The 21,783-nt window shown below is 41.4% G+C and overlaps 1 protein-coding gene across 1 annotated transcript in view; it reads left to right on the plus strand.

The window, feature by feature from the left end:
- srrm3 (serine/arginine repetitive matrix 3) overlaps positions 1-21,783 on the plus strand; it is a 115,935-nt gene that overhangs the window by 62,934 nt on the left and 31,218 nt on the right. Inside the window, exons 4-9 of the mRNA XM_060912236.1 lie at positions 2,741-2,818; positions 7,433-7,501; positions 17,554-17,589; positions 17,691-17,741; positions 18,114-18,221; positions 20,941-21,091. Coding sequence (XP_060768219.1) covers positions 2,741-2,818; positions 7,433-7,501; positions 17,554-17,589; positions 17,691-17,741; positions 18,114-18,221; positions 20,941-21,091 — 493 coding nt within the window. The remainder of the gene's footprint in view (positions 1-2,740; positions 2,819-7,432; positions 7,502-17,553; positions 17,590-17,690; positions 17,742-18,113; positions 18,222-20,940; positions 21,092-21,783) is intronic.

Genomic DNA, 21,783 nt, shown 5'->3' on the forward strand with positions numbered 1-21,783 from the left:
ATGATTCTGAGAGTGAGAGTTCATTCAGCCCTCATGAAACTGAAAGCGGTCGGCTCGATAACGCTTCCTGGTAAATTAAAAACAATTCTGCTCAAAGGCTAATGATCTGTTGAAAGAAGTATTATTTTGTATCATACACTGAAAGTTCATCATAGATCTAGCTAAAGTCCGTTGCAAGCTAGTTTTTTTTTGCTGATATTTTTCGAGATTGATTGAGATACAATGCTTCCAGAGTCCGAGATGAAAACATTCAAAATGGCGAAACGCCATCACACAGCCAACAACACTACGCCGTTTGGCGAAAGAGATGAGTCAGAATTATGATAATCAATAATTGATACACCCAAAATTATACAGTAATACTAATCCTTACCTCGGCTTTCAGTCGCTTAGCGAATGCACCTCGTGGTAGCCGTAGCACTTTGGGTTTCACTCCGCCGTCTTGTTCCTGAATTGGGACGTTGGGAACGGCTCCATCTTTAAGTAACCTCTTAAATTTGGCTTGGCAATTAATATCGCTCAGTACCTGAGTATTAATGTTGAAAGAATCCTCAGTGAAATGGTCCGAACACAGTTTGTGGGAAACAGTGGGTACAAAGTTTTTTCTACGACAGTAGTGAGCCCACACTTTCCTCAGCTTCGGGTCCTTGGGGAATGCAAAAAAACTTACTCCAGGGCATTTCCCATTGGAATTATTGCAACCATAAGCAGCACAATACACCATGATGTTCAATGTACGTTAAAGACTATAAAAACAATTTTCTTGTCATCCACTTCTCCATATTCATCTACCCGCTTGTGCTGTGCCCGAAAGTTTTTGTGACGTATGATCACGTGACAGCGGCTCTTCCGGTCGTAAAATATGCATATCGGAGCTCGAGCAGAAATGCCATATAATCATCACGAATATAAAGATTTTGCTGAATTTAATAGATAATTTTGTATTTGTTGATGCAATTATTTCATATTTTTAATGGAAAGAAACTGATATAGCGTGCATTTATGTTTCATGTCCCATGTCCTTTAAACTAATACTTTCTTGAAGCACCTTTTGATTTAATTGCAGCATTCAGTCTTTTTGGGTACACATCTGCCATCAGTTAAAATGACTCTGATTAACCACAAAGTTCAGATGTTTACTCAGTTGCATCCTCCAGCAAAAGCCAGGGTTCACAGAGAGCTTACAAAGCATCAGAGGGATCTCATTGTTGAAGGGTATCAGTCAGGAGAAGGGTACAAAAACATTTCTACGGCATTAGATATACCATGGAGCACAGTGAAGACCGTCATCAAGAAGTGGAGAAAACATGGGACAACAGAGACATTACTGAGAACTGGACGTCCCTCCAAAATTGATGAGAAGACAAGACGAAAACTGGTCAGGGAGGCTGCCGAGAGGCCTACAGCAACACTGAAGGAGCTGCAGGGATTTCTGGCAAGTACTGGTTGTGCACTACATGTGACAACAATCTCCCGTATTCTCCATATGTCTGGACTATGAGGTAGGGTTAAAGAAAAACATCCAGGCCCGGCTAAATTTTGCAAAAAATAAAAAATAAAAAAATATGTCAACTCTCCCAAAAGCGTGTGGGAAAATGTGTTATGGTCTGATGAAACCAAGGTTGAACTTTTTGGCCACAATTCCAAAAGGTATTTCTGGCACAAAAACACTGCGCATCACCAAAAGACCACCATACCCACGGTGAAGCATGGTGGTGGCAGCAGCATGTTTTGGGGTTGTTTTTCTTCAGCTGGAACCGGGGCTTTAGTCAGGGTGGAGGGAATTACCGTATGAACAGTTCTAAATACCAGTCAGTTTTGGCCCAAAACCTTCAGATGTCTGCTAGAAAGCTGAAGATGAAGAGGAATTTCATCTTTCAGCACAACAATGACCCCAAAAAAGTTTTAGAATGGCCCAGCCAGAGCCCAGACCTAAATCCGATTAAAAATTTGCAGGGTGACCTGAAGAGGGCTGTGCACAAGAGATGCCCTCACAATCTGACAGATTTGGAGCGCTTTTGCAAGGAAGAGTGGGCAAATATTGCCAAGTCTAGATGTGGCAGGCTGATAGACTCCGACCCAAAAAGACTGAATGCTGTAATGAAATCAAAAGGTGCTTCAACAAAGTATTAGTTTAAGGGTGTGCACACTTACGCAACCAGATTATTGTACGTTTTTTATTTTTTACGTTTTTCCCCCTAAGATATGTGTTTGCTTTTCAATTGAATTGTACAGGTTATAGGTCACATTAAAGGTGGGAAAAGTTTTGAAATTATTTATCGTGGTCTCATTTTTTTTTACATCAGAAAAACTGATCATTTTAACAGGGAGTGTACACTTTTTATATCCACTGTATATACATCCTGAGAAGTTGTGGTTGGAGAAAAGTGGTGACATGGGCATGATTAGGGAATGGAAATAAAAAGGTTAGTATTCAGGAATCAGGTGTGATTAATACTGATGGAAACATACCGTAAGCGATGTAGGAGGTGTGGGTCTCGGTCTGTCCATGACTGTTTCCATGTAGCTGTTGTTAGTTTTGATTATACCATCTTGTTGAGCCAAATCAGTAGTAGCTGATGGAAACATGCAACGTTTTGCATGTTTGAATTTTTCAGAAGTTTGGATATAACTGTATACCAACAGACACTTTAAATCATGACTGTGATTCTCAATCAACACAATAGCTTCTTTTAGTATGTGAATTATTTCTTATTTCTTAATGTATTCTTACTCTCAGGGCCAAGAGGAAGTCGAGCAGCTCACCTTCTCCTCCACCAAAGAAAAGAAAGAAGAAGAAGAGCAGAAGACACAGTCGGTCAGTCTCCTTGCAAGAACTGCTCTTTTCTTTACATCTTTTTCCTGATTTAGTCTAGGACCTGGGTTAGACACGCATGCACATAATTTAGGAGAGGATAACTCAACTGTTATAGGCTAATTTGATCCCAAGGAATAAATTGGGATGTGTGCGCCAAAATCGCTATCTGGGGCGAACAGCCTGAAAATTACCAATCCAAGATGGCCGCCGGTATTACGGTATTATTATTGTGTTACTCTTCATGTTCCTGACCCTGGTTTATGTGACACATAAACAGTAATAATATGATGTTAAAAGTTGTATTGTTGGCTGTTAGACATTTAGGCTCTCAAAATATTGCTGCCTGCTAAAGTAATAAGTTTTGTTTTGTATTTTTCACTTTAAGTTAACATTCAATTGATCATAACCGTATGATTGAAAATACAATTTCTTTATATTAATCAAATGCTTACTTTCTTATACTCTCCTAAATTATGTGCATAGGTCTCCCAATTCCATGATTTCATTTTTGACGTAGGGTTATTCTGTTTTTCTCATGTTTTCTGTCAAACTCAATTTTGGCCGGTTTTTGGTGTTTTTTTTACCTTGCCCTTGACCATAACTTGTTCCCTTTTCCTGCAATCATGAAAATGATGTCACTAATGGATTCCCCATACCCAAAACCCCATAAAATGAGGTATTGCACATACTTCTGTGGTGAGTGGTTCAAAAACTGATATTTTCAATATGGCTACTGGCAGCCATCTTGGATCGGTAATTTTCGGCCTGTTCGCCCCAGATAGCAATTTTGGCACACATCCCAAGTTGTTCCTTGGGTTCAAATTAGCCAAAAACAGTTGAGTTATCCTCTCCTAAATTATGTGCATACATATCTAACCCAGGTCCTCTACTATTTACAGAGAACTCAAAATTATTAACACCTTTATTTTATTTTATTAGCTTCGCCATAAGGTAAAATAACTACAGTGAATATAATAATTATAATAGTAATAATATATATAAAAGAAAATGGCCGGGTGGCCGCAACAACATAGCCAATTACTGCGGTCCCAGAAACATAGGCAGAAATGGTGTTATTAGATTAATAGAATTATTCAAATATTACTCTCAAGCATCAGAGAACGTTCTTATACACCGATCAGCCATAAAATTAAAAACACTGACAGGTAAAGTGATTATGTTCTTACAGTGGCACCTGTCAAGGGGTGGGTTATATCAGGCAGCAAGAAAACAGTCAGTTCTTGAAGTTGATGTGTTGGAAGCAGGAAAAATGGGCAAGCGTAAGGATCTGAGCGACTTTGACAAGGGCCAGATTGTGATGGCGAGATGACTGGGTCTGAGCATCAACAAAATGGCACATCTTGTGGGGTGTTCCTGGTATGCAGTGGTTAGTATCTACTAAAAGTGGTCCAAGGAAGGAGAACCAGTGAACCAGCAACAAGGTCATGGGTGTTGAAGGCTCATTGATTCGTATGGGGCACGAAGGCTAGCCCATATGGTCCAATCCCACAGAAGAGCTACTGTAGCACAAACTGCTGAAAAAGTTAATGCTGGCTAAAACAGAAAGGTGTCAGCATTCACTTTTTCAGCAGTTTGTGCTACAGTAGCTCTTCTGTGGGATTGGACCATATGGGCTAGACTTCGTGCCCCCTGCGTATCAGTGAGCCTTTGCCACCCATGACCCTGCCGCCGGGTCACCAGTTGTCCTTCCTTGGACCACTTTTGGTATGTATTAACCACTGCATGCTGGGAACAAACCACAAGATGTGGCATTTTGGAGATGCTCAGACCCAGTCATCTCGCCATCACAATTTGGCCCTTGTCAAAGTCACTCGGATCCTTACGCTTGCCCATTTTTCCTGCTTCCAACACATCAACTTCAAGAACTGACTGTTCTCTTGCTGCCTAATATATCCCACCCCTGGACAGGTGCCATTGTAATGAGATAATCAATGTTATTCACTTCACCTCTCAGTGGTTTTAATATTATGGCTGATCAGTGTATCTCCTACAACAAAAATCTTTCTTATAATAAGTTAAAAAAACAAACATTGATGTTTGCCCTCAAACATACTATATGTCATATGTCAAACGTATTGGCATCCTAAACAATATTGAAATTTATTCCAAACAAACTGTTATTCTTGGGAAAACAGGGCATCGAATGGATAGTGAACGGAACAGGACGGTCTGTGTGTGAAAATGTACGAATATAAACATGCTTTTGCATGGAGGAAAGTCTAAAATCCATTTATAAGTGTCTCCAACGTTGTTACACATTACAGGAACTGGTTCACTGCTCTCCTGAGGAGGCTTCACCGTGTATTAATTGTCGGGGTGGTGATATTTTTAAACCTAGTAATTGCATTACTGAAGAAAACATTAATGTTAAAAAAACAAGTGTTAAATATAAAACTACACAGCGTCCTGAGATATGTTTAAATTATCACTTTTTGTATATGTTTTCTTGAAGGGTGCCAATAATTCTGTATCTGACTACATATTTGATGACAGTTCCATCTCAGACATGGCTGTTAACATGCAGTCTCGTGATTAAGACAATGGCAACGTAGTGCCATATTTATAATGGCGTGAGTGCTGTGAGTGACAGAATGATAAGCTTTGTACCTGATCCTGACGTTTTTTTTTTTCTTCAAGGAAGCAAATAAGCAGCCAGAAAAATAACAGCAATGCATGAAAGGGAGAGAGAGAATTGTATATTGCCAATCAAAAGCATTGCAGTAAGAATAAGAGAAGGAGCAGAAGTGCCACTGAGGTATAAAGTGACAAGTGAGAGAGTGAGAGAGTCAAAACATATTTTGTGAGATTACACAGAGCAGAAGCAACAACTCCAGGCAATTTAAAAGAGGTTTATAAAGACATTTGAGTGCAACAGTAGGAGAAGACAAAGTGTGTATACAACCCCGATTCCAAAAAAGTTGGGACAAAGTACAAATTGTAAATAAAAACGGAATGCAATGATGTGGAAGTTTCAAAATTCCATATTTTATTCAGAATAGAATATAGATGACACATCAAATGTTTAAACTGAGAAAATGTATCATTTAAAGAGAAAAATTAGGTGATTTTAAATTTCATGACAACAACACATCTGAAAAAAGTTGGGACAAGGCCATATTTACCACTGTGAGACATCCCCTTTTCTCTTTACAACAGTCTGTAAACGTCTGGGGACTGAGGAGACAAGTTGCTCAAGTTTAGGGATAGGAATGTTAACCCATTCTTGTCTAATGTAGGATTCTAGTCGCTCAACTGTCTTAGGTCTTTTTTGTCGTATCTTCCGTTTTATGATGCGCCAAATGTTTTCTATGGGTGAAAGATCTGGACTGCAGACTGGCCAGTTCAGTACCCGGACCCTTCTTCTACGCAGCCATGATGCTGTAATTGATGCAGTATGTGGTTTGGCATTGTCATGTTGGAAAATGCAAGGTCTTCCCTGAAAGAGACGTCGTCTGGATGGGAGCATATGTTGCTCTAGAACCTGGATATACCTTTCAGCATTGATGGTGTCTTTCCAGATGTGTAAGCTGCCCATGCCACACGCACTAATGCAACCCCATACCATCAGATATGCAGGCTTCTGAACTGAGCGCTGATAACAACTTGGGTCGTCCTTCTCCTCTTTAGTCCGAATGACACGGCGTCCCTGATTTCCATAAAGAACTTCAAATTTTGATTCGTCTGACCACAGAACAGTTTTCCACTTTGCCACAGTCCATTTTAAATGAGCCTTGGCCCAGAGAAGACGTCTGCGCTTCTGGATCATGTTTAGATACGGCTTCTTCTTTGAACTATAGAGTTTTAGTTGGCAACGGCGGATGGCATGGTGAATTGTGTTCACAGATAATGTTCTCTGGAAATATTCCTGAGCCCATTTTGTGATTTCCAATACAGAAGCATGCCTGTATGTGATGCAGTGCTGTCTAAGGGCCCGAAGACCACTGGCACCCAGTATGGTTTTCCGGCCTTGACCCTTACGCACAGAGATTCTTCCAGATTCTCTGAATCTTTTGATGATGATATGCACTGTAGATGATGATATGTTCAAACTTGTTGCAATTTTACACTGTCGAACTCCTTTCTGATATTGCGCCACTATTTGTTGGCGCAGAATTAGGGGGATTGGTGATCCTCTTCCCATCTTTACTTCTGAGAGCCGCTGCCACTCCAAGATGCTCTTTTTATACCCAGTCATGTTAATGACCTATTGCCAATTGACCTAATGAGTTGCAATTTGGTCCTCCAGCTGTTCCTTTTTTGTACCTTTAACTTTTCCAGCCTCTTATTGCCCCTGTCCCAACTTTTTTGAGATGTGTTGCTGTCATGAAATTTCAAATGAGCCAATATTTGGCATGAAATTTCAAAATGTCTGACTTTCGACATTTGATATGTTGTCTATGTTCTATTGTGAATACAATATCAGTTTTTGAGATTTGTAAATTATTGCATTCCGTTTTTATTTACAATTTGTACTTTGTCCCAACTTTTTTGGAATCGGGATTGTATAAGTAGTGGTGCATTTGATCTGCCTTTGTGTCTCACGTTTCAATTTTCTAAGTTTTTTTTTTTTTTTGGTCCTAATGTGATGAACAGGGTTGACAGCTCGTCTCCGACACGGCGAGGAAAAAGGAAGAAGAGTGGCAAGAAGCACAAGAGAGACAGGTGTGTGTGTGTGTGTGTGTGTGTGCATTATCATACCACTCTCCTACAACAAACTCTTTATTTGAAATGACACACTCTTTACTCTATATTGTATACTTTGCAACAGAGGTCACATTCTCTTTCGCACGAACTCGACATTATTGGCTCAGCCTTTGGTTAAAGCCTACAGAGGCGCCTGTCCGTATGTGCATGTTTAATAGAGTTCAAGCTTGTTTAAGAATGTAAATGGCTTACCAGCAGGCTTGTAGTACTCAAGTTTGACTCGTGCCCAAGTTTTAAGGACTTGTGACTCGACTCGGACTTCAGCACTGATGACTCAGACTTGGACTCGTGCATTAACTGCATTAGGACTCGGAAAATGGAGACGAGGACTCTGATTTTCTCCTTTATTTTTTTGGTAACATGCCATAATTAATTTTGTATTAATTTCATGTCAGAGTGTCACACCTGTGCGCCTTGGCGTGTGCATCAGATAGACTCTCGGGCGCACTCCGGACAGCGTAAACAACTCGCGCCTGCACAGGATTAAGGCGCAATCAGCACGCTTATATAAAAACTGTGAAAACACACTTACTTTGTGAAGTATTGAGTTGCATTACTGACACATTACTGAGCCTTATTTCCTTGTTTGGTTTCCTGATCCCTGCTTTCCTGCTTCTCGTCTTTGATTCTGCCGAGTCTACGATAGCCTGTTTGTGCCTCGCTTGACCTGTTGCCTGTTTCACCGTTTTCTGATTTTGCCTGCTGTTCTGGATTGTTTACCGTCTTCACTTGTATTAATAAACACACCTTCTGCACTTACATCTGTCTCCCAACCATCTCTGACAGAATACTTCATACTCTCTGACAAAGAGAAGCACATTCACCTGTTCATACGTCATGTTCAGGAACAAACTAATGTTAATGGCGCTGAAACAGCCACCGTCAAGTGGTGTGGTTGGCGTGTTGGACTCGAACTTGGATCAATAGTGGACTTGACTCGAATTTTTCTTTTAATGACTTGGACTTGACCATTGGGGACTCGAGACTGGACTTGGACTCGAGGTTTAGTGACTCGACTACAATACTGCGTACCAGCCTCAGGTAGCAATTCCACAGTCGTGGTGTGGCACCACTGCATACTCACTATGTAAGTCCCATGTTGCATAACCTCAGCTTGTGTTGTAATTCTGTGTGGCCAAGCGTGCTATCCAAGAACGGTGCAGATTTTGCAACGTCGGTTCAAATCCTGGCGTCAATATATTTCTGAGCAGGCTATTTTTTCTATTTATGTACTGCAGCTTCTATCTCCTAATCAGACAAAGGCTGAGCTCAGACCTGCACAGGATGCTAGTATTACTATAGTAACAGCTTACAAAGCTTACTTGTATTGTATTGTATGGTGAACATGCCACATTATCACTCATCCATCCATCCATTCATCCATCCATTATCTATCCTGCTTATCCATCTGCTGTGAGCTGTGAGAGAAGCTGGAGCCAATCCCAGCTGATTTCAGGTGAGAGGCGGGGTACATCCTGGACAGGGCGATCAATTATTCATACTCACATTCACACCTATGGGCAATTTACAGCCGCCAGTTAACCTAATCCACATGTTTTTGGAAACCACAAGGAGAAAATATAGAGTCCACACAGAACGGCCCCAGTCGGGAATGAGGTTCGAACCCGGAACCTTCTTGCTATGAGGCGACTGTGCTAACCACCGTGCCATCATTGAATTTAAATAATATTGTTGATATGGTGGCGCTTTTCATCTCTGAGGAGATGTTTATGTCACATTTTACAGTGGTGCTTGAAAGTTTGTGAACCCTTTAGAATTTTCTATATTTCTGCATAAATATGACCTAAAACATCATCAGATTTTCACACAAGTCCTAAAAGTAGACAAAGAGAACCCAGTTAAACAAATGAGACAAAAATATTATACTTGGTCATTTATTTATTGAGGAAAATGATCCAATATTACACATCTGTGAGTGGCAAAAGTATATGAACCTCTAGGATTAGCAGTTAATTTGAAGGTGAAATTAGAGTCAGGTGTTTTCAATCAATGGGATGACAATCAGGTGTGAGTGGGCACCCTGTTTTATTTAAAGAACAGGGATCTATCAAAGTCTGATCTTCACAACACATGTTTGTGGAAGTGTATCATGGCACGAACAAAGGAGATTTCTGAGGACCTCAGAAAAAGTGTTGTTGATGTTCATCAGGCTGGAAAAGGTTACAAAACCATCTCTAAAGAGTTTGGACTCCTCCAATCCACAGTCAGACAGATTGTGTACAAATGGAAGAAATTCAAGACCAGTGTTACCCTCCCCAGGAGTGGCCGACCAACAAAGATCACTCCAAGAGCAAGGTGTGTAATAGTCGGCAAGGTCATAAAGGACCCCAGGGTAACTTCTAAGCAACTGAAGGCCTCTCTCACATTGGCTAGTGTTAATGTTCATGAGTCCACCATCAGGAGAACACTGAACAACAATGGTGTGCATGGCAGGGTTGCAAGGAGAAAGCCACTGCTTTCCAAAAAGAACATTGCTACTCGTCTGCAGTTTGCTAAAGATCATGTGGACAAGCCAGAAGGCTATTGGAAAAATGTTTTGTGGACGGATGAGACCAAAATAGAACTCTTTGGTTTAAATGAGAAACGTTATGTTTGGGGAAAGAAAAACACTGCATTCCAGCAATAAGAACCTTATCCCATCTGTGAAACATGGTGGCGGTAGTATCATGGTTTAGGCCTGTTTTGCTGCATCTGGGCCAGGATGGCTTGCCATCATTGATGGAACAATGAATTCTGAATTATACCAGCGAATTCTAAAGGAAAATGTCAGGACATCTGTCCATGAACTGAATCTCAAGAGAAGGTGGGTCATGCAGCAAGACAACGACCCTAAGCACACAAGTGGTTCTATCAAAGAATGGTTAAAGAAGAATAAAGTTAATGTTTTGGAATGGCCAAGTCAAAGTCCTGACCTTAATCCAATCGAAATTTTGTGGAAGGACCTGAAGTGAGCAGTTCATGTGAGGAAACCCGCCAACATCCCAGAGTTGAAGCTGTTCTGTACGGAGGAACGGGCTAAAATTCCTCCAAGCCGGTGTGCAGGACTGATCAACAGCTACCGCAAATGTTTAGTTGCAGTTATTGCTGCACAAGGGGGTCATATCAGATACTGAAAGCAAAGGTTCACATACTTTTGCCCCTCACAGATCTGTAATATTGGATCATTTTCCTCAATAAATAAATGACCAAGTATAATATTTTTGTCTCATTTGTTTAACTGGGTTCTCTTTATCTACTTTTAGGACTTGTGTGAAAATCTGATGATGTTTTAGGTCATATTTATGCAGAAATATAGAAAATTCTAAAGGGTCCACAAACTTTCAAGCACCACTGTATATGTAGAAGGAGTCTCCAGTGTCAGCACTTCAGGATGAAGGGCTTTACGCTTTTAGGGGTTTCTCAGTAACATGACAAGCATCATTTAAATAGATAAATAAATAAATAAATAAATTCAAGAGAAAGAAACAAAAAGAGGCTGATGAGAGAACATCTGTTTGTAGCTGGACAATGGAAACAGGAACTAACAGAGGTATCGGACCAGAGTATGATAACGTAACCAGGCTGACTATAAACTGAATATTTGGAACTATATAAACTATTTAACGATTATTCCACGAAATCGAGCTGTACATGAGCTGATAGCCGATGAGGTGCAACATACCGAGTCGGCTATAAGCCATGTACAGCGAGATTGAGTGGAATAACTGTTTTATTCTATCCACGTTCACTGGATTTTGAGAAACAGAGCATTTTTATTTCTTTTTTTTGCAAATTCGATAAATAAAAACTTTATACAAAACGTCCGACAAAAATAATTTCCGCTTAGAATGTAAACAACCCGGCGAAATGACTAAGCAATTTGTGAAAAAAGCGATAATAATAATTATTGAAAAATTAAAAAGATATGTTCTTACCATCAAATACCATTCCATATTTCATTGCTTTTTTTGGGGGGGGGCTGTTTTCGAGTAGAGTTTTTATTTCATCCTCGGTTGTTTCAGCAACACGCGCCGCCATTTTGTTTTTCTCTACTCACGGTATATGAGCTGATATCCTAGTAGTAGAGTAGCCAATCAGAGTGTACGATTGCTCATATCCAGTGCATGTGGATAGAATAAATCTTTCATTATCTCTAGTCGCTTTATCCTGTTCTACAGGGTCGCAGGCGAGCTGGAGCCTATCCCAGCTGACTACGGGCGAAAGGCGGGGTACACCCTGGACAAGTCGCCAGGTCATCACAGGGCTGACACATAGACACAGACAACCATTCACACTCACATTCACACCTACGGTCAATTTAGAGTCACCAGTTAACCTAACCTGCATGTCTTTGGACTGTGGAGGAAACCAGATCACCCGGAGGAAACCCACGCGGACACAGGGAGAACATGCAAACTCCGCACAGAAAGGCCCTCGTCGGCCACAGGGCTCGAACCCAGGACCTTCTTGCTGTGAGGCGACTGCGCTAACCACTACACCACCGTGCCGCCGGATAGAATAAATAACTATATTAATCTGCTCCTTACAATTTGAATGATTTCAATGAATTAACCATATAATGAGGAAAATATGAATCAGACAATATTGTTTGATTCATATTTTCCTCATTATAAAGTTCATTCACTGAAATCATTCAAATTTTTTGTCTCGGGTTTTGAATACATAGCTTTCCTTTGTTATGTTGATCTTTTTGGCACTCCCCACCCTCCCCTCCTCTACCCCGTTTCTCTTTGTCATCTAGTGCTGATATTGTCCCATGTGTCTGACTTAATATTATTCATCAACATGTACATTGATTCGTGTCAGCACAATTTTTTTAAATGTTTGCCGTTATTATAGTGTATTGTGGTGTAATTTTTTTACAGTGTAATCTTTGTATTACCATATTTTAGCCTGTACAGTGGATATAAAGTCTACACACCCTGTTAAAATGATAGGTTTTTCTGATATAAAAAAAATGAGACCACGATAAATAATTTCAAAACTTTTCCCACCGTTAATGTGACCTATAACCTGTACAATTCAACTGAAAAACAAAAAAATCTGTGAGAGGGAAAAACATAAAAAATAAAAAACGTACAATAATCTGGTTGCATAAGTGTGCACACCCTTAAACTAATACTTTGTTGAAGCACCTTTTGATTTAATTACAGCATTCAGTCTTTTTGGGTTGGAGTCTATCAGCCTGCCACATCTAGACTTGGCAATATTTGCCCACTCTTCCTTGCAAACGTGCTCCAAATCTGTCAGATTGCGAGGGTGTCTCTTGTGCACAGCCCTCTTCAGGTCACCCCGCAGATTTTTTATTGGATTTAGGTCTGGGCTCTGGCTGGGCCGTTCCAAAACTTTTTTGGGGTCATTGTCATGCTGAAAGATGAAATTCCTCTTCATCTTCAGCTTTCTAGCAGAAACCTGAAGGTTTTGGGCCAAAATTGACTGGTATTTAGAACTGTTCATACGGTAATTCCCTCCACCTTGACTAAAGCCCCTGTTCCAGCTGAAGAAAAACAACCCCAAAACATGATGCTGCCACCACCATGCTTCACCGTGGGTATGGTGTTCTTTTGGTGATGCACAGTGTTATTTTTGTGCCAGACATACCTTTTGGAATTGTGGCCAAAAAGTTCAACCTTGGTTTCATCAGACCATAACACATTTTCCCACATGCTTTTGGGAGAGTTGATATATTTTTTTATTTTTTGCAAAATTTAGCCGGGCCTGGATGTTTATCTTTGACCCTACCCCATAGTCCAGACATACGGAGAATACGGGAGATTGTTGTCACATGTAGTGCACAACCAGTACTTGCCAGAAATTCCTGCAGCTCCTTCAGTGTTGCTGTAGGCCTCTCGGCAGCCTCCCTGACCAGTTTTCGTCTTGTCTTCTCATCAGTTTTGGAGGGACGTCCAGTTTTCAGTAATGTCTCTGTTGTCCCATATTTTCTCCACTTCTTGATGACGGTCTTCACTGTGCTCCATGGGATATCTAATGCTGTAGAAATGTTTTTGTACCCTTCTCCTGACTGATACCTTTCAACAGTGAGATCCCTTTGAGGCTTTGTAAGCTCTCTGTGAACCCTGGCTTTTGCTGGAGGATGCAACTGAGTAAACGTCTGAACTTTATTTGCGGTTAATCAGTCATTTTAATGGATGGCAGATGTGTACCCAAAAAGACTGAATGCTGTAATTAAATCAAAAGGTGTTTCAACAAAGTATTAGTTTAATGGTGTGCACACTTATGCAACCAGCTTATTGTACGTTTTTTTTTTTATGTTTTCCCCCCTAACAGATTTATTTGTTTTTCAATTGAATTGTACAGGTTATAGGTCACATTAAAGGTGGGAAAAGTTTTGAAATTATTTATCGTGGTCTCATTTTTTTTTTTTTACATCAGAAAAACCTATCCAGCGGCACGGTGGTGTAGTGGTTAGCGCTGTCGCCTCACAGCAAGAAGGTCCGGGTTCGAGCCCCGTGGCCGGCGAGGGCCTTTCTGTGCGGAGTTTGCATGTTCTCCCCGTGTCCGCGTGGGTTTCCTCCGGGTGCTCCGGTTTCCCCCACAGTCCAAAGACATGCAGGTTAGGTTAACTGGTGACTCTAAATTGAGCGTAGGTGTGAATGTGAGTGTGAATGGTTGTCTGTGTCTATGTGTCAGCCCTGTGATGACCTGGCGACTTGTCCAGGGTGTACCCCGCCTTTCACCCGTAGTCAGCTGGGATAGGCTCCAGCTTGCCTGCGACCCTGTAGAACAGGATAAAGCGGCTAGAGATAATGAGAAAAACCTATCCTTTTAACAGGGTGTATATACTTTTTATATCCACTGTAGGGGTTAGGTGGGAATTGGGACGCAAGTCCTGTTCCTTTCCCTTGCCACATTTTGTTTGTTCATAATCAATAAATGTTTTGATTTGTGAGAATGTGGCGAACTCAGTAACTAAACTAAACTAATTGTTCCAAATCTGAGCAGAAATCTAAAGGGATACTGCAATATTAGCTTGCTGTGTTCCTTAGTGAAGGTGTGCACCAATCAAACCAGACAACACGGTGCATTCCGGGTAATTTGTGGCCACAAGGAAATTTCATTTGTACAGTACCACTGTACCTGTGGTGCATATGATCACAAATTATTTTAATTGACTCTGAGTAATTGAGGCAGACGGAGCTGAACACCAGCAGAAGGCCACATCAGGCGCCACTTCTGCCAGCCAAGAACAGGAACCTGAGGCTACAATGTGCATCGGCTGTGATTTTTCTTTTTTCTTTTTTTTTTAAGTGAGCTTGTTGTCTTTTTTCATTCTGCCTTGCTACAAAAGATATTTTGCAGTTAGATTGCAAATAGTTGACAAAATAACAGACAGACAATAACATTTGCGAGGCATAAGCTATTTTTCTGGCTTCAGGAAATATTAATAAGGTTAGAAATTTGCCTGAACTACAGGGTTTGCCCTTATATTACATTTCACAACACTTTTTTTCATAATAATCTGAAACATTAATAGTCAGCCTTGAAAGAGAGATGAAGTGCTCTCTCTCTCTCTCTCTCTCTCTCTCTGAACTGGTTCATGAAATATGACAACATGTGACCTTCAAAGTGTCAAAGAAAAATGAGCCTTTCAGCAAATTACCCACAATCCTCGGCATCTCCATCCTTTCTTTAGCCATCCCTTCATTCCCTGTCACACTCCTCCCCCGCTTCAAGTCTGTCTCTCTGCCTCTCATATTGCACTGGTTTTACACTCGCCCAATGGTCTTGTCTTGTCTCACTGAAAATCCCCCAATCAATTATGGATTGAGGAAGGAAAGGGAGAGAAGAGGGAGATGAGTCCCTGGGGTGAGATAGCATCCTGGAGTGGAGAAAATCGAAGGAGGTGTATCTGGGTAAAATGCCAAGCTTTTACGGTAACTGCACAACTACCGACCGTTAAGTCCAAGACTCCACATCCGAGGGCTGCTTTATTCAGTTATTCTTTTATTTAAAAAAAAAACATTCAACTTTTTTTATGTCCACTCAGTACGTCCCCAAGTCAAATCAACATATCTTATTTCACAAACAACAAGGAACAACAGCATGTGCTCTTTAAAGTGAATCAGATGATGATATATTGTAGTTTTCATTTCATTCATGTTTTAATTTTTAAAATACAGACTTTTAGCTGTGAAGTGAAACCAAGCAAACTTTCACCAACCAAACATGTCTTTGCTGATTGACGACTATTTGGATTGAGATAAATGTTGTGTACATTTTTGGTATATCACATCACATCCAAGACAGGCCACCAAGCAAGACGAATTTTCCCTCCTGCAGTGATTTATGTAAATTTTGTCTCGCTTATACACCAGTGGGATATTTTGCTCTGCAGTAACAAAGACTGGAGAGAGAGAGAGAGAGAGAGAGAGATGTAAAGCAAGTTGGAGTTAAATGCTGCCATTTTCCCAGACCCCATATCTCTGTCTGTCTGTTGCTCTCTCTCTCTCTCTGTCTGTCTCTCCCTCTCTGTCTGTCCCTCTCTCTCTCTGTATGTCTTTCTCGCTCTCTGTCTGTCTCTCTGTCTCTCTCTTTCCCTCTCTGTCTGTCTCTTTCTCACTCTGTCTGTCTCTCTGTCTTTCTCGCTTTCTGTCTGTCTGTTGCTCTTTCTGTATGTCTGTCTGTATATCTGTCTCTCTGTGTCCCTATCTGTCTGTCTTTCTCTTTCTCGCTCTGTCTGTCTTGTCTGTCTATCTGTCTCTCTCTGTCTGTCTCTCTCTTCTCACTCTCTGTCTGTCTCTCTGTCTTTCTCGCTTTCTGTCTGTTGCTCTCTCTGTCTGTCTGACTGTATGTATATCTGTCTCTCTCCCTCTCTGTGTGTCTCTCTCTCTCTCTGTGTGTCTCTCTTTCTCGCTCTATTTGTCTTGTCTGTCTATCTGTCTCTCTCTCTGTCTGTCTGTCTGTCTGTCTGTCTGTCTGTCTCTCTCTCTCTCTCTCTCCCCCGAAACAGCACACAGCAGGAGCATTTCAGCAATTCTTTCTCACGCTGTGCGTCACTTTGACAGCTTTATCTAGGTTTCTCCTTTATTTTCTTCTGCCTCATAAACACACTGACAGAGTGACCTGCCTGGGCTTTTGGCTTTGGATCTGCCATTACGGCTTCACACACACACACACACACACACACACACACACACACACACACACACACACACACACGGCTCTGAATCTGAATGCTTATTATCATGCATAAATAATGGAAGGAGAGAATCAGGGGTATAGACATACAACTGAGTGCAAAGGTTTGCACCCCCTATGATTTCTGTGTCAAACCAGGAAAAGAATCTCCATTTAGAAATTTTTTAAAGCAGTTTGTGGGAGGAGAAGCTATTAAAAAGTTTAATAACACCAGAACTGATATGAAAGAAGGCAGTGAATAATAATCTGGCTGTAAAGACATGTATAATCATTAATATTTCTGGTACTAATGTTATATAATATAATGTTTTTGAGTAGATCCATTGACTCATTAGTTCAAAGGCATATTTTAAAGATAAATAAATCATAGCTGACTCTTAATTTCTTATTTATATCTGTGTGTCAGGGGGCGGCACGGTGATGTAGTGGTTAGTGCTGTCTCCTCACAGCAAGAAGGTCTGGGTTCGAGCCCCGTGGCCGACGAGGGCCTTTCTGTGCGGAGTTTGCATGTTCTCCCCGTGTCCGCGTGGGTTTCCTCCGGGTGCTCCGGTTTCCCCCACAGTCCAAAGACATGCAGGTTAGGTTAACTGGTGACTCTAAATTGACCGTAGGTGTGAATGTGAGTGCGAATGGTTGTCTGTGTCTATGTGTCAGCCCTGTGATGACCTGGCGATTTGTCCAGGGTGTACCCCGCCTTTCGCCCGTAGTCAGCTGGGATAGGCTCCGGCTTGCCTGCGACCCTGTAGAACAGGATAAAGTGGCTACAGATAATGAGATGAGCTCTGTGCGTCAACTTAAACAAAAGTCTTCGACATCTTTGTCTCTCATAGGTCCACATCTGGTTCCAGGAGGAAGAGGAGACATAGGTACATACGTGCATACTCTCATCTGTCCAGACATCTCTCACTGATTTAAAAATAAATAAATAAAATTCAAGCTGCATATCAATTTCCACTTTTGTTTTCAGATCAGGCACTCCAAAGAACAAACACAAAGACAAGAGCAAACTGAGAAAGAAGTGAGTCTGGGATTTTCTTCTGTCTTCTCCCTGAATTAAATGTTTAGAACAAGTTTTTGTAGGTAAGACAGACAGCCTGCTGATCTTGTTGGTGTTTTTTTGTTTCTGAAATGATTTCAATCAATAGAAGAGAAAATTAAAGGTGACTAAGGAGATGAAAATTAAAATTGACCAAGCAGACACCAAAGACATGTATTTGGGTTCAGAGAGTGCACTGTCAGTTTTGGTCATTAGATTGTGTAAGTGTGAGTTTGTTTGCACATTTGTGTGAATCTTTGGGCATTTTTATACTTGTGTGCATGTGTGTTTGTGTTCATGCTTGTGCACACTTTTGGTTTGGTTGTATGTTTGCTGTGTGTGTGTGTGTTACAGATCTCCAGCAGAGTGTACCAGCAGGAGGCCCCAGCGCAGAGGAAGCTGCTGTAGCTCGCGCAGTGCCTCTGTCTCATCCACAGCCACCATCTCCAGATCCCCCAGCAGGTGATGCCAAGCACACACACACACACACACACACACACACACACACACACACACACACACACACACACACACATTTGACCACTCCACACACATCTCTTGACATCGTCCACCTGCTTCCAGTCTCACCTTCAAAGCACAGGTCCTGAGCAGGGAAATATTTATCCTTCACTATGTTATGAATACATTACATTACATTACAGGCATTTAGCAGATGCTGTTATCCAAAGCGACATACAACATACCCAGAGCAGCCTGGGGAGCAGTTGGAGGTTAGGTGCCTTGCTCAAGGGCACTTCAGCCATTCCTACTGGTCCAGGGAATTGAACCGATGACCTTTTGGTCCGGGGCGGCACGGTGGTGTAGTGGTTAGCGCTGTCGCCTCACACCAAGAAGGTCCGGGTTCGAGCCCCGTGGCCGGCGAGGGCCTTTCTGTGTGGAGTTTGCATGTTCTCCCCGTGTCCGCGTGGGTTTCCTCCGGGTGCTCCGGTTTCCCTCACAGTCCAAAGACATGCAGGTTAGGTTAACTGGTGACTCTAAATTGACCGTAGGTGTGAATGTGAGTGTGAATGGTTGTCTGTGTCTATGTGTCAGCCCTGTGATGACCTGGCGACTTGTCCAGGGTGTACCCCGCCTTTCGCCCGTAGTCAGCTGGGATAGGCTCCAGCTTGCCTGCGACCCTGTAGAACAGGATAAAGCGGCTAGAGATAATGAGATGAGATGAGATGAGATGAGACCTTTTGGTCCCAAACCTGTTTCTCTAACCATTAGGTCATGGCTTCCCGAATAAACTTGAAATATCTCAAAACACAAATAAAAACTGTAATCTCCCTAACTAGTAGGTAGCACATTACTCGTTAAAAACCTCAAATCGGATTGGTCAGAAAGTTTATACCAGGAGCTCTGACTTCTTCTTACAGCTGCTCCCGGTAGGGGTCACTACAGCAGATCTGTTCTGCATAGGTTTTTTATACCAGATGCCCTTCCTGACACAACCCTCCCCAATCTATCCACACTTGAGACCAGCACTAAGTATGCACTGGCTTGTACCACCCCAGTGGCTGGGTATTTTATCTAATCTGTATCTTTTAACTTTGAGGGAAACCCATGCAGACTCCACACAGAAAGGCCCCTGTCAGCCATGATTTTCAAACCCAGAACCCTCTTGCTGTGAGGCGACAGTGCTAACCACTACACTACCGTGCTGCCCGTATCAACCATATCTGATATGGTGCTGAATTTGCATGGTGAGGTTTATATTAATGCCCTTATTCTCATACGTTATTGTTTCTATAGCAGCAAATCATTCACAGGGACCTGTATGGTGGACTGTCTACATGACATAACCAGTGGATAATGATGCAGATAGATGGATGTACTTTATTGAAATTCCACCAAATATACACATTACACATATACACATTTTATAAATTTAACAAAGAAAATTATTATACATACAGGACACTTTTTCAATGGAATAAAAACACGTATTCTATTCCCTTCTAGCAGGTTTCATTCATTTGGTTTGACAACATGCAATATTGTTAGCATATCGCTTATCCTAAGTGTATTACATCACTCTACCCAGTGGAGAATGAGCGTTGAATATGGTTTACGATATTGCATGGTTGTCAAGACAACATGACGTCACATGTCGGAGACGTAAAACTTCTACGCTAGCGACTGTGACAATTCATAAACAAACATGGCCTCCAAGTTTGCTTCATTAAATACGGAAGATTTTGAGAGAATTTTGAAAGAGAAAGACGCGTTAAACATGCGAAAGGAATGTGTATGTATAATAATAATAATAATAATAATAAGAAGAAGAAGAAGATTATTGGCTAGTTTTTTTCGTGGTATATCCAATATATTCCATTCAGCTAGCATGATATTGAACAAGTCAAAGATGAGTTCAATATCATGCTAGCTGAATGGAATATATCTGATATACCACTCAACAGTAGCCAATATTATTTAAATGTGTGGTGTTGTTCAAAACGGAGATGGAATATCTTTAGCCTTGGTGTATGTAAACTTTCGGCCACAACTGTAAATTGATTAATGGATGTTCCACAACATTAAAGGCAATTATAAATCTATCGTTTAATAAATAAAACATTTGTTATCCTTGGCAAATTTCTGTCGTATAAGAGGAATAAATAAATGTTTAGGAATCCTCTTGAGGGCGGCACGGTGGTGTAGTGGTTAGCGCTATCGCCTCACAGCAAGAAGGTCCGGGTTCGAGCCCCGTGGCCGGCGAGGGCCTTTCTGTGTGGAGTTTGCATGTTCTCCCTGTGTCCACGTGGGTTTCCTCCGGGTGCTCCGGTTTCCCCCACAGTCCAAAGACATGCAGGTTGGGTTAACTGGTGACTCTAAATTGACCGTAGGTGTGAATGTGAGTGTGAATGGTTGTCTGTGTCTATGTGTCAGCCCTGCGATGACCTGGCAACTTGTCCAGGGTGTACCCCGCCTCTCGCCCGTAGTCAGCTGGGATAGGCTCCAGCTTGCCTGCGACCCTGTAGAACAGGATAAAGCGGCTAGAGATAATGAGATGAGATGAGAATGAGAATCCTCTTGATTACACCATGGAGGTCATGTGACCTTCAGGACTAATTTCACTCGGGTCAAAATGTTGACAGAGATTATTATCCTACTGCTTTTGGGGTATTTACCCCAGTATATATCCAGTTAATGACAGGATATCATACTATTTGCACAGGTCCAACCTGAAGTACAGGACAGAGAGACAGAAGAGGTCTGGTAACAGTACATCTCCGTCTCCCAGTCTGGAGAACGGCCACCACAGCGAGCGAGTTCGCAATGGCAAACACTCCGGACTCAGCCAGCTAGAGGGCGAGAAAAGCAGCGATGTATGTAGTCTCCTCTATTTTGCCTCTGTACCCTCCGCCTGCACCATTCACTCGATTTCCCTCACCCAAAATGGTTTCTCTTGTTCTGTCTCTCACTGCCTCATTACTGACCTGACTGTTCGTTCTCACTCTCAGTTTTTTTTCTTTTCATTTTTGGTTAGTTGTTTATTTTTGTATCTCGTTTTCACCTCTTTGGCTCCGTTTTGTAATTATTTGCATTCCCAGGTGGATGTTGTGCTGGTTGGGTAAGGTTTTCTCGAATAGTAGTTAATCAGTTTCTGTTGATAACAAACTTGATTTGTTTTTTAATAGTCAAGCATTACAGGCTGCAAATAAACCAAAGACGAACATGATCACAATTGACTCGCTTAGTGTTTAGGTTTTTCCAAGGAATATGGATCAAGTCATGAAACTCAACTACTGAAAGTTAGGAATGATTTTACCATTCCTCAGCCTATAACCCCAATTCCAAAAAAGTTGGGACGCTGTGTAAACTGTAAATAAAAACAGAATGCGATAATTTGCAAATCATGGAAACCCTATATTTAATTGAAAATAGAACAAAGACAACATATCAAATGTTGAAACTGAGAAATTTTATTTTATTTTTTTGAAAAATATATGCTCATTTTGAATTGGATATCAGCAACACATTTCAAAAAAGTTGGGACAGGGCCATGTTTACCACTGTG

Source organism: Neoarius graeffei, chromosome 28, assembly GCF_027579695.1.
Source record: "Neoarius graeffei isolate fNeoGra1 chromosome 28, fNeoGra1.pri, whole genome shotgun sequence".
Taxonomy (NCBI): Eukaryota; Metazoa; Chordata; class Actinopteri; order Siluriformes; family Ariidae; genus Neoarius; species Neoarius graeffei.